This window comes from Capra hircus, chromosome 19 (assembly GCF_001704415.2).
Source record: "Capra hircus breed San Clemente chromosome 19, ASM170441v1, whole genome shotgun sequence".
In the NCBI taxonomy this organism is placed as follows: domain Eukaryota; kingdom Metazoa; phylum Chordata; class Mammalia; order Artiodactyla; family Bovidae; genus Capra; species Capra hircus.
The window spans coordinates 55,184,152-55,200,622 of NC_030826.1; the positions used below are offsets into that span (position 1 = coordinate 55,184,152).

Consider the following 16,471-nt stretch of genomic DNA (forward strand, 5'->3'; position numbering starts at 1 on the left):
GTGGCTTGCCATTTCTTTCTCCAATGCATGAAAAGAGAAAAGAGAAAGTGAAGTCGCTCAATCGTCTCCGACTCACATCCTCTAGGTTGGCGATAATTTAAACTGCAGAAAATAACAAGTCTTGGCAAGGATGCAATGAAACTGGAAGGTGCACACACTGCTGGTAAGAAGGCGAAATGGTGCAGCCACCATGGAGAACAATCTGGCAGTTCCTCAAAAAGGTAAAGACAATTACCAGATAACTTGGAATTCCACTCCAAAGTAAAGACCCAAAAGAACTGAAAGCAGAGATTTGAACTGTACCTTGCATGCTCATGTTTATAGCAGCCTTATTTTCAATAAGCCCAAAGGCAGAAACAACCCACATGCACACTCAACAGATACATGGATAAACGGCTGTGGTCCACTCACACAATGGAACAATTTCCAGGTGTAAAAAAATATATGATGTTCTGACATACGTTATAAAAGGGACAAACCCTGAAAATATGTTTAGTGCAATAACCCAGATGTAAAGGGAGATACTGTATGAGTCAACTTAGGTGACATGTCTGGAATAGGCAAATTCACAGAAACAGAAGGTATACTGGGAGTTACCAGGGGCTGGAGGGAAGGGGCCGCGGGGTATGACTGTTGAACAGGTACAGAGTTCTTGCTGGTGATGAAACGATTTGGAGGGACTTCCCTGGTGGCTCAGACAGTAAAGAATCTGCCTGCGATGCAGGAGACCTGGGTGTGACCCCTGGTCAGGGAGCTATTAATAGATTCCACATGCCACAACCAATGATTCTGCATGCTTCAATTAAGACCCATTGCAGCCAAAAAAAAAAAAAAAAGAGAGAGAGAGAGAGTATTCTTGCTGCAGGGTGGAGAATGGACAAGAAGAAAGGACAGTTGGACTTCCCTGGGGTCCAGTGGTTAAGAATCTGCCCACCAGTGTGAGGGATATGGGATCAATCCAGGAAGGAAGATCCCACATACCACTGAGCAGCTGAGCCCATGAGCCACAACTACTGAAGCCTGCGTTTGTACTCTAGCCCGCGCTCCGCAACAAGAGAAGCCGCGGCCACAAGAAGCCGTTGCAGCACAACGAAGAGCAGCGCCTGCTTATTGCAACCAAAGAAAACCCACATGCAGCAATGAAGACCCAATGTAGACCAAAAAAATGCAAACCACTAGTCAAGGAGTCAGGACAGCAGGTTTGAGTAGCCTCAGCAGGTAATGAGCTCCTCGTGGCTGGGGGCATTCAAGAAGAGACAGCAGAGGTATGGGCAGGGGTGTCGGCAAGAAGAGTCCAGTGCCGATGGGATGCAGGCAGACAGACTTGCGTCGAGGCCCTATGTCTCCCAGAGCCTGCCCTGCCACGTTGAGGAGGCCTACAGTCTCAGCGCCCCCCGCACACCTGGCCTGGAGCCCACGCACATGAGCCTGCTTCCGTGGCAGGAGGTGGAGGCGCTGGTGGGAGATGCAGACACGGAGGCCTCGGTGCAGGGTCAGCAGGGCCTGGGCGCGCTGCTGGGCCCGGCACTGCTCCAGCTGCTGCCAGCCCGGCTCCCGCAGCAGTACCTGGGGGCAGAGGTGTGGGCTGGAGGCAGGCCAGGTGTGCAGGCGGGGACCACCCTGCCCTTCTCCCGAGGCCTCAGCCTCCTTCCAGGCAACCCGTTCTCCTGGGGTGCCCGGGACACCCAGCCCACTCTGTCTCCCCACCACCTGGAAGGACCACTGGATTCTGAGAGGATCCCAGAATGCTCCTCCTACTTGCCAGCCCTCCCTGCCTCTCTGCACACACACACCACCCACCTGGGTGGCTCCCAGGTGACAGAGGGGTGACTCAGCCGCTAGCACCTGGTTCAGGATGATGCCACACCTTTCCCGGTCAGAGAGCTCGCCCTGCTCCTCAGTCCCCAGGGCCCGGAACCTGCCCAGGGATAGATAACTCAAGTCAGAACAAGCACACGAGCACCTCTCCCCACACTCATTTGATCCCCGAGCCCCTTGGGTCCATTCAGTCTGTAAGTCATTCAACAATGATTATGGAAAGCACCTACTATGTGCCAGACACCCAGGAGAGTTTTGCTAAGAGGAGGAGAGATACCTGAATGCACAGAGGCATGCAGAGGCGTGGGGGTGACCGATGAATACTGGAAGGAGACACAGATGGAGGGAGAGAAGGAGAGAGAGAATGGAAGAAGGGTCCCTGGGAAAGTGGGTCCGTCTTCCCCAGAAGGAGCCCCAGGTCTGGCAGCCACTCCAGGGGGGCCTGCCTAGTGAGTCCTGGCCCTGAGGTGCCTGCTTCCCCCCATCCTGGGCCCTACCTGTCCAGGAAGGCCTGGAAGGGCAGGCGAATGGGGAAGTTGGCGCTGCGGGTACACACTGCCTCCAGGATGCCCGCCTGGCGCAGTTGTTCTGCCACATGATCCACGTCGAAGAGGCCTGGAAGCTGTGGCCACACAGCATGGCAGAGCCAAGGATATGGAGTCGAGGGGCTCACAGCCGTGGGGAGCACAGGAGGGGCGGGGGTGCTGAGAGGGCAGGGCAGGGACTGGAGGGCTCTGCAGCCAGGTGCTGGGAGGGCTCACCTTTCCTGGATTGGGGTTGAGGCACTGGATGAAGTAGACATGGCTCCTTGTGGGTGGAAAGGGGAGTCACGTGAGCACAGACTGGCCCCCTATTCAAACTCCCGGGGGGTCAGGTATGGGGGCACTATTCTCACCTGCCAAGCTGGGCTAGGAGGTCCCCCAGGGACTTCTGGAAGTGAGCGGCCAGCGTGGGTTTGCCCGGTCCTCCTCCGAACTCATCAGGCTCTGCTTCCTGGAACAGGCGGCTCACCAGCTGCGGGGTGAGACAGGGACTGCGCCGGCTCGCAGGGCCTGTTGATAGCCCAGCCTGCCCCCCATCCCCACTCCCTGGGGCACTGGGGTGGGCCAGCCAAAGGTTCAAGGTGCCAGGATCTTGAAGGCCAGCCCCTTGGGCAAGACTGTCTGGGCGAGGAGGACAGAATAGGGTCGGGGGATATAGGACGGCCAGCAGGGGCACCTGGAGCTGGCTCTGGGCAAGCATCTCCACCACGGCAGGGTCAAGATGATCCCGGTTTCTGTTTAGAAACTTGTGAACCTGCGAGAGACAATGTGAGGTGGGGAGGGGAAGTCAAGGAGAGAAGGCGGTGGAAGCCAGTCCCTTTGGCAAGTGACCCAGCCTCTTCCCTCTGTTAACAGTCCAACTTCAAAGGTGGCCTTTCATCTCACACCGTGTACCAAAATCAACTCAAAATAGAAGGATCAAAGACCTAAATGTAAGACATGAAACCATAAGACTCTTAGAAGAAAACAAAGGGAGAAAGCTTCATGACACTGGATTTGGCAATGATTTCCTGAATAGACACAAAAAAGCACAGGGAACAAAGGAAAAATAAACTGGATTTCATTAAAATGAAAACCTCTTGTGCATCAGAATACAGTGCTGAGAGTGAAAAGAGAGCCCACAAAATGGAAGGAAATATCACATATCAGATAAGGGATTAATATTTAGATTAATATCCAGAACTCCTACAGTTCAGTTTAAAAAAACAACACAATTAAAAAATGGACAAAGGAATTGAATAGATATTTCTCTAGGAAAGATACACAAATGACCAAGGAGCACATGAAGAGATGCTCAACATCATTAATCACTAGAGAAATGCAAATCAAAACCACAATGAGATACCACTTCCCACCCACAAGGATGACTTCCTCCACCCCAAACCAGTCACCCGAATATACCATTTATACCAGGCCCCCACCCCCTTGAAGCTCTCCTCCTAGGTAGGTGTGGAGTCATCATGAAACTCAGAAGGGGGAGAGGATGTCCCTTTACTGAGTACCCGGATGTGCCAGGCACCTGTCCCACCACTTCCATGTAATTACATTAATCCTCAGGACAATGCTATAGGACAGGTTCCCCTTCCCATTTTACAGATGAGGACAATGGAGGCACAGAAGGAGAAGCAGACTCCTTGAGGTCATCAGAGCCAGGTCCCATGCATATGCTCTGCCCCTCTGGGTCTGGAAGATCCCAAGGCCTTGACTCCCCCATCCCACAATGCTTGCCCAGAGCTCAGTGAGTCATGCACTAGGTGAGGCAGAGGGGCCCAGGCAGAGAGAGATGGTTAAAGCCTTGGAAGAGGTCTCCCTACACTTACCCCACTCACCCATCAGGTGACTCCCCAGGGTCACTCTGCCCTCACCCGATACCTGGTAGGTGACAGTCCCGGCATAATGTCGCACGGTGAAGATGGGAAGGGGCAGCTGGGGCTTGGTGTAGCACGGGTGGTCGCCGTGGTGATAGTGGCACTTCTGCAGAAAGGTGTGGTCCGTGGCCTGATGAGAGGAAGAGATGCTCAGGCCTCTGCCGGTGCGGCTCCCCTGGTGGGGCTGTGCCTCTCTCCCCTGCCCCCCAAAACCACAGACACTGAACACACGGCGAGCTTTGGTTTGGTTCCCAAGCTTTTTTAGAAAGTCGCTCCATATCTGAGTCTTTATAAAGGGCACAACCTCTTTCCCAGGGACTATTTTGAACAATCAAGAAAAAACATGGAAGACTTGCACACCTCAGTCAATAAGATTTGGCGGCTTAGAGACGTTTGATAAAATAATTTAAAAGAAATGGGGCTGGGGGACTTGAAGGCAGTTTTGGCAATGACTCCTGGGAGACTGGTCTCACAGTTACAGGTGTTTCTGAGCAAGTTTTTTAGATACTTTTAAGAACCCATCCAGGAACTTCCCTGGTGGGCCAGTGGTTAAGAGTCTGTGCTTCCAATGCGAGGAGTGTGGGTTTGATCCCTGGTCAGGGAAGTAGGATCCCACATGCCTTGTAGTGTGGCCAAGAAAATAAAAACGGGGAAGGATACAGTACATTTAAGTGAAACATTAAACAGATGGGATGTGTTTTTTTTTTTAAAGATTCACATATATAAAAAGTCATCCAGTAAGAGGCTATTTTATGGAGTTTAAGAACTTAAAACAAGACTCTTGATGAAACCCCAAGCCCCTCGCGCAGCCTGCACAGTCCGCACCACCCAGCCCCTCAGGCACGATGGTCCCCCTCCTGCAGTGAGGCCTCTCAGAGAGGTCAGCACTTCACTCAGGATTATCCAGAGACTAGAGATCTGAACCCAGTGTGGCCACTGCCTTCCCAAGCTGTGCTGAGGGCCTGTGGGCAAGGTCCCAGGACCTCAGACTTTATTTCTCCCCTGAGAGGCCCTGCTGGCCCTGGCCTGGTCACCAGGCACCCCCCACTCCTTGTCCCCCAACACGAGGGGCTCACCTGGGACAGCCATGTCTGGGCATCCAGGATACTCAGGAGGCTGTGTGGCTGGTCTACCAGGAAGTCCAGGCAGGACTCCTGCAGGGCCTGGGGGATGGGCACCCAGGGCAGCAACTCCCTCCGACACTCCTCCTGGGAACAGCAAGCACTTGGTTTGTGGAGACCACCCGTGTCCATGGGGGGCCTCACCCGAGCCAGAGCAGGGCTGACCCTCCCATTGTACAGATGAGTAAACTGAGGCTCGGAAGGACTGAGATGGCCTACAGCAAGGGGGCTCTGGGGCGGGCTCTCAGTGCAATGCTCTCTCTCCCCCAGGGATGGCTTCTGTTCTAGGAAACAGCTGGGCATCCTCGGCCTCCTCCAAGCCCAGTCCTGTACCTCCTCCTGGGCGAGCAGCAGCCGGTTGTACCACAGCTGCAGGCGCTCACTGCCCAGGTTGTTGTACAGCTGCTCCAGACCGTTGACCCGCAAGGCCTGGGGGCACGTGAGCAGTGAGGTGGGCACCAACATGAGGTGGGGGGTCCGGGGCAGCTAGGGGGGCCAGCACACAGGCCTGGTGCCCTTCTCCCCGCTCCCACCGCTGCCCACATTCTCCCAGCACCAGGCAGGATGCTGCCCCAGGGCTGATGCTGCCGCCTCCAGGGTCAAGTCCAAAGACCCTGGCCCAGGGTGCGGCCGCCTCAGTGCTGCCCCAGCCCCAGCCGGGCCTCCCCTCCAGCAAGCTGTCCCCCTGCCTTCTGCCTCAGCACTGCTGTGAGCCTTCGGGCCTCTGATCACAGCCGTCCTGTGGTCTGGAAGGCACCTTTTCGTACAGCCTAGCTCAGGGACTATCCGAATGCCACATTCTCATAAGCAGAGTTCCAGGCTGCCGCTTCCAAGAAGCCTTCCAGGAGTCCTCCTGTTAGAATTCCAGGCTCCTTCCTCTGTGTCCCCAACACCTGGCCAGCAAGCCTAGCAGAGCCCCTGCTTCATGCAGCTTTGTACAGAGTTTTGTACATGCTCGAAAATACACACAAGTGTGCATATGAATATACACACACACACAGGTGCCGTGGAGAGGAGGCAAGAGCAGAGGACAGTGACTGGTGCCCATCTCATCCCTCTTCCCTGGCCTGATGGGGCCGGATATTCTGGGAAGGGGTGATGAGTTTATGGAAACTCAGGGTGATTTGGGGGAGTCCCCTTCTCCCCCCACCTCTTGGACACAGGAAGTGAGGCTGACTCATCCTGAGGTCTTTCACCGTCTCAAGGCTCCATGAGACTCTGCAACAAAGCCAAGCAGGCAGGGCTCTCCAGAGGTGACATCACGCCTGGACAGGGCAGGCAGCTGTACCTACGAGCGCACAGCTGTCTCATGGACCATCGTATGGTCAGAGAGGCAAGCAGCGCATGAGTGTGCCCCACAGAGCTGCTGGGGTCCCCAGGAATATCCAGGATGAGGTGGACACCCCTTTCTGGACCCCACCCCCGGGGTGACCTCAAAGCCGTAGACATCAACGACAGAGATGGTAACCGTGCTGCCTGCCTCCGCAGGGGACGCCAGACGCGCGTTGGCTGTCCTCAGAAGCCAGGTGAAGAGCCGTGCGTACAGGGCCTTGGCCAGGGTGTCCCTGGGAGCGTGGTGAGTGAGCCCCGTGCAGCAGGGGCCAGGCCCACTCCCGGCTCTCTCCTGTCCTCAGGGCTACCTGGCATCGATGGCGCTTTCCATCGGTAGGGATCTCGAGACGTGGCCATAGGGCGTCTCCTGAGGGCGGAGAATGCGCAGCTGGTGCGCCAGGCCCAAGGCCCACCCCGGGGCTCCCCAAGCCTTTGGGTGGTCTGCTCAGGCCCCCCTTGCCTAGGACCCCCAGGCTCACCGTGACCCTCCGGGTGACCGCTCCCTCCAGGCGCTCGGGTGGCACCCGCAGCAGCCGGGCTGCAGCGTGGATCTCAGCCCAGCTGGACACGGCGGCCACCTCCTGGGACTCCCTCTGGACAGAGGCGGGAGGGAGCAGGGAGCGCTCTGCTTGTGGACTGGCTGCTTCCCACGGGCGGGGGCAGAGCCACGCTCAGACCGGCAAGGTGCCCATGACCCCCTCCTCCCGGGGGAGGAGCTGGCTCTGAAGTCTGAGGGCCTAAGTGTGAATCCGACTTTACCTCTGTGCTAGCTGGTGGCCCCGACAAGTCTTTTCCCCTCTCTGAGCCTCCACTGTCTTGTCGTTAGAGGGAAAATAATAAGCTTTATGTGATGGTGTTCTCTGGAGCACTAAATGGACTTCCCAGTGGCTTAGACTCCATGCTCCCAATGCAAGGGGCCTAGGTTTGATCCCTGGTCAGGGAACTAGATCCCTCATGCCATAACTAAGACCTGGTGCAACCAAATAAATATTAAAAAAAAAAAAAAAAAAAGAAACTCTATGTAGGGAATTCCCTGATGGTCCAGTGGTTAGGACTCTGCTCTATCACTGCTGAGGGTGTAAGTTTGATCTCTGGTTGGGGAACTAAGATCATGCAAACTGCTCGGTGTAGACCCCCCACCCAAATACACACACACACACACACACACACACACACACATATATGTGAAGCCCCAGGTACATCATAGCTGCTCAGGTAACACCAAGCACCCGTCTTAGGGTGGTGCCTTAGTGGGATGGGATTAGTATAGAGGCAGAAGACCCTAGTCTCAGTTTTCTCATTTATAAGATGGAAATCCAAAACCATTACAATATTGTAACGTAATTAGCCTCCAATTAAAATGAATAAATTTATATTTAAAAAAAAAGATGGAAATCCATCCACTTTCCGGGACAGCGGTGAGGCCCTGTGGGTGGCCTCCCACACTCTGAGGTTACTGCTGATGATGCAGACGAGCCAAACCACCGATCCAGCATCTCGGCGGAAGCTCACCTCTGACGAGGAGAAGCAGATGTTGCCCAGCTGCAGGATGGAGGCCAGCACAGCCCAGACGGCGGTCAGCTCCTCGGTGCACAAGCCCAGCGCCTGCAGGGCGCTCACCAGTCCTCTGAAGTCCTGGGCATCGTCCTTGTCCTGGAGCCTGCAGGCGCGGCCCTGCCAAGCACAGCAGAGCTCAAGGGTGAGGGGCCGGGGATGAGGACGGGCCTCCCATGGCCTCCCTCACCTACACCCCGAGCGGGGACCCCTCCCTAGGCAGGCCCTGTCGCCTGGCACCAGGGAGTGCCTCCCCTCACCTGGTTGAGGTAGTAGTAGGTCTCTGGCCCCTGCAGGGAGAGCTGTTCCCGTTCCACAGGGTCCAGCCCCGCCAGCAGCTCATAAAAAACATGGAAGCTCCGCTCAGCCTGGGCCTCGGGGGAGAAGGACTGGCTTAGGGGGAGCGGCAGCCTGGTCTTGTGCCCCGGGAAGCAAGGACAAGCCCCCAGGGGAAGGCGGGCCGGGGGAATGAGGGGTCACAGCGCCTCCCTCTCCCCCGCGCTGGGAGCAGCGGGCCGGGGTCATACCTGAAACACCACCCTCGAGGTCTCGAGTAGATGATGTGACACAGAAGCGCCCACGATGACCCCACTGTGGGCACAGGGCACAGTGAGGGTACCCAGGGCACACATGGCCCGGGGCCCCTGCTCGGGTGGGACCCACCAAGGGCTGGACCCAAGGGTGGCAGTCTCAGGTTCCCAATCTGGGGAACCAGCCGTGGGTGCCCCTGCCCACCTGGACCCCCGTCACTCACCGCTGCAGGCAGAGGCACAGGACCTGGCCGAAGCGGCTGGCATTGGCGTTGAGGACTGTCTTGGCATGGCCAAAGCTGCTGAGCAGGGGCAGCACGGTGTCCAGCTGGGTGGGAGAGGGGGACATTCAAGTATCTCTGGGCGCAGCAGCCCCTGATGAGGCATCCCAGACGAGGATACTACGTAGGGGCTCTGTCAGGCCACGGAGGGGTCAGTCTCCCCAGCCCACCCTCCCCGCAGCAGGCCATGGCTGGGGCTGCCCCTGAGGAGAAGCCAGAGGCCTGAAGACCACTCTCCTGGCCCAGAGGAGTGGGAAGGTCCCTCTTGGACCCCTGGGCAATGGTGAGCTGCCCCTCACCCGACACCCTCTCTCCCTCGTCTGCTCCCACTCCAGGCTGTGTAGGAACTGCACCATCTTTTTGGCTGCCTCCGTCTTCCCAGAGCCGCTGTGCCCACTGCAGGAGAGAAAGGCTGGCAGGGCCTCCAGGAAGGGGCACATAGGGTGACCCCAAATGAGCCCCAAAGCGGGGATGTGCCCACCTGGAAGTGACACCCACCCTAAGAGAGGCTCCCAGAAATGCAGAAACACAGATCCAGGGCAAGGAGCCCAAACAGAAAAAAAAGGTACCAAGATGCCTCCCTGTTCAAGGGGCACGGTCTTAGCAAGTCCAGAGCTCCTGCCCAGCAGTGGACCGGACGGGCAGTTTCAGATACGGACCTCACATAGCCCTCCTCCTGGCCCTCAGCGTGGCCTGAGGGCTCAGCCACCACTCACCCCAGAAGGATGCAGGTGGCCTGCCCCGTGCTCTCAGACAGGCTATACGCCGATGCCACAACAGCAAAAATGTGTCTGGGGGAGGAGAGTGGAAGCAGATGAGAGAGAAGGTTACTAGCGATGGGCACCCTGCGGTCTCCTGGGTGTAGGCAGGTCTTGCCCACAGTCCCCTGGACCTCAGTCAGTGTGACGTGCTGGGGTAGCCACCCGGTGGAAGCAGAGGCCTGGTGGGGCAAGTTCACATACGGGGTGGTGTTGGGGGTCTTCCCAGGGCGGTAGCTGGCTAGGACCTCAGGTGCGTAGAGAGGCAGGGCCCGGTGGGGGTTCAGAGCTAGCAGGAGGGGCCCCCCGAAGGTCTGGGAAGAAAGTGAAAGCTCTCATCAGAATGTGGAGGGAGCAGGGTTCAGGACCCAGCCCAGGGAGGATGGAGGGGGACACTCTGGGTAGGGTATGCCCAGAGGGCCCTCTGACCCCAGGGGAAAGGGAATGCCAGCCCACCACCCCCTGCTGTGTCCCCCATACGTAGATTCGGCCCAGGTGAAACCTCTTCTTCAGACACAGCAGCACGGAGCTGTCGCACACTGGCCTACGGGGCCGGCCGTGGGGTGGAGGAGAGGGGAGTTGGGAGCAGAAAGAGGTTCTGGATTAGCGCCCCCGCTGGCTGCAGAGACACCTCCACCAAGTCCCGCACCCTCTCCAAGCTGGTCCATACCACAGCCCTCCCCACCCCTCCAAGCCGGTCCATAACACAGCCCTCCCCCCGCCGACCCTGCTGAATAAGAGATCCCACCGTGGGCGCAATAGGCAGGACTAGGCTGCTGACTCAGAAGGAAGCTTTGTGCCAATTAGAGAAAAAAAGGGCATCTGGATTCTCACCCCTCTCCTGCCCCTTCCAGCCTGACGACCCTGTATGGCAAAACCCCTTCGAAGGAGACCCTCCATAAAAATCGGAGGTAAGGTGGGATAGGAGAAGGTGTGACCCAGGCAGGGCAGGTTTGGAACCGCGCCCACTCACCGCAGCCGGGCCAGGTCCTCGGTGTCTTCCAGGCCCTCCCCCACGCTCCAGCCGTCGGCGCAGCCGGGAAAAGGAGGCTCCTCCGGGCCGGGCACGAGGCTCAGCTCCAGGTCCCTCTCCAGCGCCTCCTCCACCTCGTCCTCTGGCTCCCACCGATCCCTCAAGGACCCGCGGGGGCCAGGGCTCCCCTCCGACCGCCGGCGGGTCTCCAAGGTGAGTCGGGGCAGCAGTGTTTCGGTGCCAAGCCCGGGGCCCTTGTGAGGGCCAGAGCCCTGCGCCCAATGCACCGGAGCCGCGGCTCCCAAGCTCTCGGGCTCCGCTTCGCTGGTGGAGCCCGTCTCGTCGAGCGGGGGCTCTTCGTGGGGATTCGGGCCGAGAGAGCCGCGGGGAGACTCCGCCACCCCTTCGACACTGGCCCTGCGCCCTGCACTGTCCGCAGACGCCCCCGCACAGGACCAACCGCGCCCCTCCCCGGCGGGGGCGTCCGCGAACCCTTCCTCTGAGCTCCGGCGGCTCGAGGTCCTCCCTGCCCCGTGGATCCTGGGGAACACGACTGCGAACTTGGGATCTGGAGTCGCGTGCTCGTCCTCCGATGGATCGTGAGCTGGGCTTTCTGCAACCTGCGGGGAACTCGGGCCGCCGCCAGGGGGAGGCCTTGGTCGCCCCCACAGCCCCGCGACGCCCGCCAGGCTCAGCGCTAGACGGCGGCGGCGCGGCCCCGGCCCGCGGCTCGTCCCCTCGCTGCTCCCGGGGCCCCGCGCGCCGCCCGCGCGCCCCTGGAGCCTCAGCCGCAGCCACCGCAGAAGCCCCAGGGCCCGCACTACGCGCACGAGCCGGTCCTTGAGGCTGCCGCGGCGGGGACCGGCGACCTGGGGAGCAGGGCCTGGCGGGGGCCTCGCGCGGAGCCTGCGGAGCGCCACTAGGGCGGCCAGCGGCGCTGGGGCCCGCGGCCCGTCTCCCCGAGACCCCTCGTCCCTCACGCCCACCGCCTCGTGCGCCTTCCCCACCACCTTTCCAATCTGGCGGCGCTGACCCCGGGCGGTCGAGGCCTCGGCTCTTTCGGGCGGGGCGCCCCTCGGCTCAGCTTCGGACTGCACCCCATCGTCTCTTGCATCCCCGCCCTGCCTGGGGTCCTGAGAACCCCACGAGCTCCGGGGGATGCAGCTCTCGAGGAGGCTGGAAGCTGCGGCTTTTCTACCCTGGTCAGCCTCGCCAGCCTCGAGGGCCCCGCGGGTCGTTGCTGGGGCTGCTCCTGGGCTCCGGCACGGCCCGGCTCCCTCCTGACTCGAGTCTGGGTCTGTCCCGGAATCCTCGGTCTCTCCTTGGGGCCTCGCCTCCGACGATCCTGCTGGGCTCTGGGGCCGCGAGGGGGGCTTGTCACTGCCTCTGTCGTCGCTGCTGCTCGGCCTGTCGCTGTTCCGGGGAGCTCCTGGCGCCTCCAGCGCTGACTCTGCACTGGTTTGAGTGCCCCCCGAGGCCATGTCCGTTTGCTCCAAGTTGAGCCTCCGCTCTGGGGTCCCACCACCTTGGCTGCGGCTCTCCTGGGCCTCGTGGGCTTCGCTGTCCAGGCAGGAGCTGGCCCCGTCTCCGCCCGACGTGTCCCTGTCGAGGCTCCGTGTCTCCCGGCGGCCACGCTGAGCCGAGCGTCCCCGTCGTTTTCCTCTCCTTCTGCTGCGGTCCTGCTCCCGTGTCCTTCCTCCTCTTCGGAGACCCTTCTGCTCCAGGCGCCCCCCGTGGCCGTCCCCCAGCTTGCTGCTCTCCTTAGTCTGGCATCCCCCATGAGCATGCCCGCTGCCTCGTCTGCCCTCGGCCTCCGGCGGCGGCCCCACCTCTGCTTGTCTGCAGTCCCTGTTCTCCCCTCCAGTGGGCTTCCTTTGGGCACCGGGAGGCTCCTGGCCTCGCCCGGCGCTGGGCTCCCTGTGTGCCTTACGATGGCCCTTTCGGTGTCCCTGGCTGGGCACGCTGTCTGCGCTGGCAGACCCGGATTCCTGCTCCCCCGAGGGGGGCCTCCCGGGTCCCTCCAGGTGCTGGGGCGCTTTGCCCTTGCTCCTGCCCATGGCTTCCTGGTGGCTGTCTCCTCTTCTTGCCCCAGGAGCTGGCTGCCCACAGGCGTGCCCTCAGCAGCACACCACACAGGCTCTGCGCTAATGGGGGCTACAGGCTCCATCTACCCGCCCCCCACATCTCCCGCCTTACCCGAGGGCATCAATAATGCAGGTGGCTGCCGGCCCTGACCTCCAAGGCCAACAATAGCGAGGAGGCCAATCAGGAAAGAAGAGCTGCAGGTGCGGACAAAGGCCGTGGACAGGGCAACCGTGTGGCCCTGAGTTGCTGCCAGCCTGGCACCGGGCCCGACCGAGGGGGCCCATGCTCTGCTCCTGCCTCACTACTTTGGCATCAGGGGGTGGGGGCGGGTGCCAAAAGAACCTGTTCGGGTCATCCTCCTTGTCCTGGGGGGCTCTAGGGGACCCACCCTCCTCCCTTAACCCCTTGGAGGCTGGAACCAGGCTGACCTTGGTGCAGGGCCAGAAGCCAGTGAGGGTTGTTAGTTTTGTTATTGTTCTAGATTGTGAAATATAATTTAAAGAAAACTGCCTAAAACATAAATGTACACCTCGGACTGGTGTAAAGTAAGTAAATGCTTCTTAGTCACGGAACATAATCGGACCCCAATAAATTCCTGAGCACCCAGATGTGTGTGTTGCTCTAATATTTAATTTTTTTTGAACAGGTAGTCCAGAAGATGAAAGTTTCCCATTCCTGACCCACAGCTATTCATTGTCCCCTGAGGTTACCCATTTCTTGTATTTCCTTCCAGAGCTATCCAGGCAGAGAAAAGCAAGTATTATTTTTCCCTTTGAGAACAGGTGGAAGCTCTTCTAGCTCATGGTGCTCCACTCTAACAGATTAACTTGGAGATTTCATAATAGTAAAAATCTTCTTTTTTTTTTACAACTTTGTAATATTCCAGCAGATGAATGTGCCAGAGTTTAACCAATTCTTTATTGATAGTGCAAAAATTAATAAAGGAAACGCTCACTAAATGGAGGCCAGAGGCCAGAAGGGGGAGTCCTTATACACTTAACCAGTTCACCTCGATATAGAGCCCAAGAGAAAAAAATGTACTTTGGATGTCAGGCAGGAAGTGACACGACTTTACTACTGCCAGCTGGAGGAAGAAAGTTTTTCCCCTTGCCTGCCAATAGCTCAGCCAATGAGAAACTGTCAAACTAAGCCAATGAAAACCTGCTATACTTCAAACTCCCAATTTCCTCCTATGGACTTTTTGTTTATAACAGCCTCTCCCAGCTTCCCCTTTTCCTCTATAAGAGAGCTTCCTTTATAAAAAGTTTTCCTTCCTGCAGAGGTGTGTGTAGTTGGCATTAATTGCTGTCCCATGTTGTAATTCGTTGCTGGAAAAATAATTGGCTCTTAAAATTATTTTAGGTTAACAGACTTTTACGACTGAAATGGAGGCTGCCTTCATCTAACCTTTTGCTTCAATTACAGACAACATTGATTCCCTCTGTGTCCAGGCCGAATCAATTCCTAGAAGTGGAATTGCAGGGGTATAGGGTGTGTGCTTTTGTATAACTTGGAGTGCTCCAAATTTTCCTCCGTGGAGGCTGTACCAGTTTACACTCCCACCAACAAGAGAGGAGACCACCCATCTTCACATGGCACCAAGGCAGGATATCATCCAACATTTTTTCCCCTCTGAAACATGACAAATCTAAGTGCCCCCACAGGACTCCTGTGCCCCTGCTGACCTCTGACCTCTCCTCAACCGGCAGCCCCACCCAGAATCAAAGTGGGGGAAGTTGGCATTCCAGGTTGTGGCGCTTTCCTTGGAGGGCTCTCCAGTTAGCTCCTACCTACCTCACACCACTAGACCATGCAGGTGTGACCTAAATCAAGTCCCTTAAGATTATACAGTGAAAGTGAGAAATAGACTTAAGGGACTAGATCTGATAGCCAGAGTGCCTGATGAACTATGGATGGAGGTTCCTGACATTGTACAGGAGACAAGCATCAGGACCATTCCCAAGAAAAAGAAATGCAAAAAAGCAAAGTGGCTGTCCGAGGAGGCCTTACAAATAGCTGTGAAAAGAAGAGAAGCGAAAAGCAAAGGAGAAAAGGAATGATATACCCATTGAATGCAGAGTTCCAAAGAATAGCAGGGAGAGATAAGAAAGCCTTCCTCAGTGATCAATGCAAAGAAATAGAGGAAAACAACAGAACGGGAAAGACTAGAGATCTCTTCAAGAAAATTAGATATACCAAGGGAACATTTCATACAAAGATGGGCTCGATAAAGGACAGAAATGGTACGGACCAAACAGAAGCAGAAGATGTTAAGAAGAGGTGGCAAGAATACACAGAACTACACAAAAAAGATCTTCATGACCCAGATAATCACAATGGTGTGATCACTCACCTAGAGCCAGACATCCTGGAATGTGAAGTCAAGTGGACCTTAGGAAGCATCACTACAAAGCTAGTGGAGGTGGTGGAATTCCAGTTGAGCTATTTCAATCCTAAAAGATGATGTTGTGAAAGTGCTGCACTCAATATGCCAGCAAATTTGGAAAACTCAACAGTGGCCACAGGACTGGAAAATGTCAGTTTTCATTCCAATCCCAAAGAATGCTCAAACTACCACAAATTGCACTCATCTTACACTCTAGCAAAGTAATGCTCAAAATTCTCCAAGCCAGACTTCAGGAATACATGAACTGAGAACTTCCAGATGTTCAAGCTGGTTTTCAAAAACGCAGAGGAACCAGAGATCAAATTGCCAACATCCGCTGGATCATCAAAAAAGCAAGAGAGTTCCAGAAAAAAACGTCTATTTCTGCTTTATTGACTATGCCAAAGCCTTTGACTGTGTGGATCATCACAAACTGTGGAAAATTCTGAAAGGGATGGGAATACCAGACCACCTGACCTGCCTCTTGAGAAGTCTGTATGCAGGTCAGGAAACAGCAGTTAGAACGGGACATGGAACAACAGACTGGTTCCAAATAGGAAAAGGAGTATGTCAAGGCTGTATATTGTCACCCTGCTTATTTAACTTCTATGCAGAGTACATCATGAGAAACGCTGGGCTGGATGAAGCACAAGCTGGAATCAAGATTGCTGGGAGAAATATCAATTTCCTCAGATATGCAGATGACACCACCCTTATGGCAGAAAGCAAAGAAGAACTAAAAAGCCTCTTGATGCAAGTGAAAGAGGAAAGTGAAAAAGTTGGCTTAAAGCTCAACATTCAGAAAACGAAGATCATGGCATTTGGTCCCATCACTTCATGGCAAATAGATGGGGAAACAGTGTCAGACTTTATTTTGGGGGCCTCCAAAATCACTGCAGATGGTGACTGCAGCCATGAAATTAAAAGACGCTTACTCCTTGGAAGGAAAGTTATGACCAACCTAGACAGCATATTAAAAAGCAGAGACATTACTTTGCCAACAAAGGTCCATCTCATCAAGGCTATGGTTTTTCCAGTAGTCATGTATGAATGTGATAGTTAAAGAAAGCTGAGCACCGAAGAACTGATGCTTTTGAACTGTGGTGTTGGAGAAGACTCTTGAGGGTCCCCTTGAACTGCAAGGAGATCCAACTAGTTCATCCTGAAGGAAATCAGTCCTGAGTGTTCACTGGAAGATCTGAGGTTGAAGCTGAAACTCCAAT

General features: G+C 56.3%; 1 protein-coding gene across 1 annotated transcript in view; it reads right to left on the reverse strand.

The window, feature by feature from the left end:
• Positions 1 to 13,101, reverse strand: part of MYO15B (myosin XVB) — a 30,782-nt gene extending 17,681 nt beyond the window's left edge. Inside the window, exons 1-21 of the mRNA XM_018064023.1 lie at positions 10,778 to 13,101; positions 10,285 to 10,348; positions 10,009 to 10,118; positions 9,763 to 9,837; positions 9,346 to 9,442; positions 8,990 to 9,093; positions 8,763 to 8,826; positions 8,496 to 8,609; positions 8,194 to 8,355; positions 7,161 to 7,274; positions 6,990 to 7,048; positions 6,782 to 6,914; positions 5,683 to 5,778; positions 5,305 to 5,436; positions 4,233 to 4,358; positions 3,037 to 3,114; positions 2,714 to 2,832; positions 2,580 to 2,625; positions 2,316 to 2,440; positions 1,801 to 1,918; positions 1,403 to 1,566 (exon numbers count right to left, since the gene is read on the reverse strand). Of these exons, the coding sequence (XP_017919512.1) occupies positions 1,403 to 1,566; positions 1,801 to 1,918; positions 2,316 to 2,440; positions 2,580 to 2,625; positions 2,714 to 2,832; positions 3,037 to 3,114; positions 4,233 to 4,358; positions 5,305 to 5,436; positions 5,683 to 5,778; positions 6,782 to 6,914; positions 6,990 to 7,048; positions 7,161 to 7,274; positions 8,194 to 8,355; positions 8,496 to 8,609; positions 8,763 to 8,826; positions 8,990 to 9,093; positions 9,346 to 9,442; positions 9,763 to 9,837; positions 10,009 to 10,118; positions 10,285 to 10,348; positions 10,778 to 12,834 (4,157 nt within the window). The 5' untranslated portion in view covers positions 12,835 to 13,101. The remainder of the gene's footprint in view (positions 1 to 1,402; positions 1,567 to 1,800; positions 1,919 to 2,315; positions 2,441 to 2,579; positions 2,626 to 2,713; positions 2,833 to 3,036; positions 3,115 to 4,232; positions 4,359 to 5,304; positions 5,437 to 5,682; positions 5,779 to 6,781; positions 6,915 to 6,989; positions 7,049 to 7,160; positions 7,275 to 8,193; positions 8,356 to 8,495; positions 8,610 to 8,762; positions 8,827 to 8,989; positions 9,094 to 9,345; positions 9,443 to 9,762; positions 9,838 to 10,008; positions 10,119 to 10,284; positions 10,349 to 10,777) is intronic.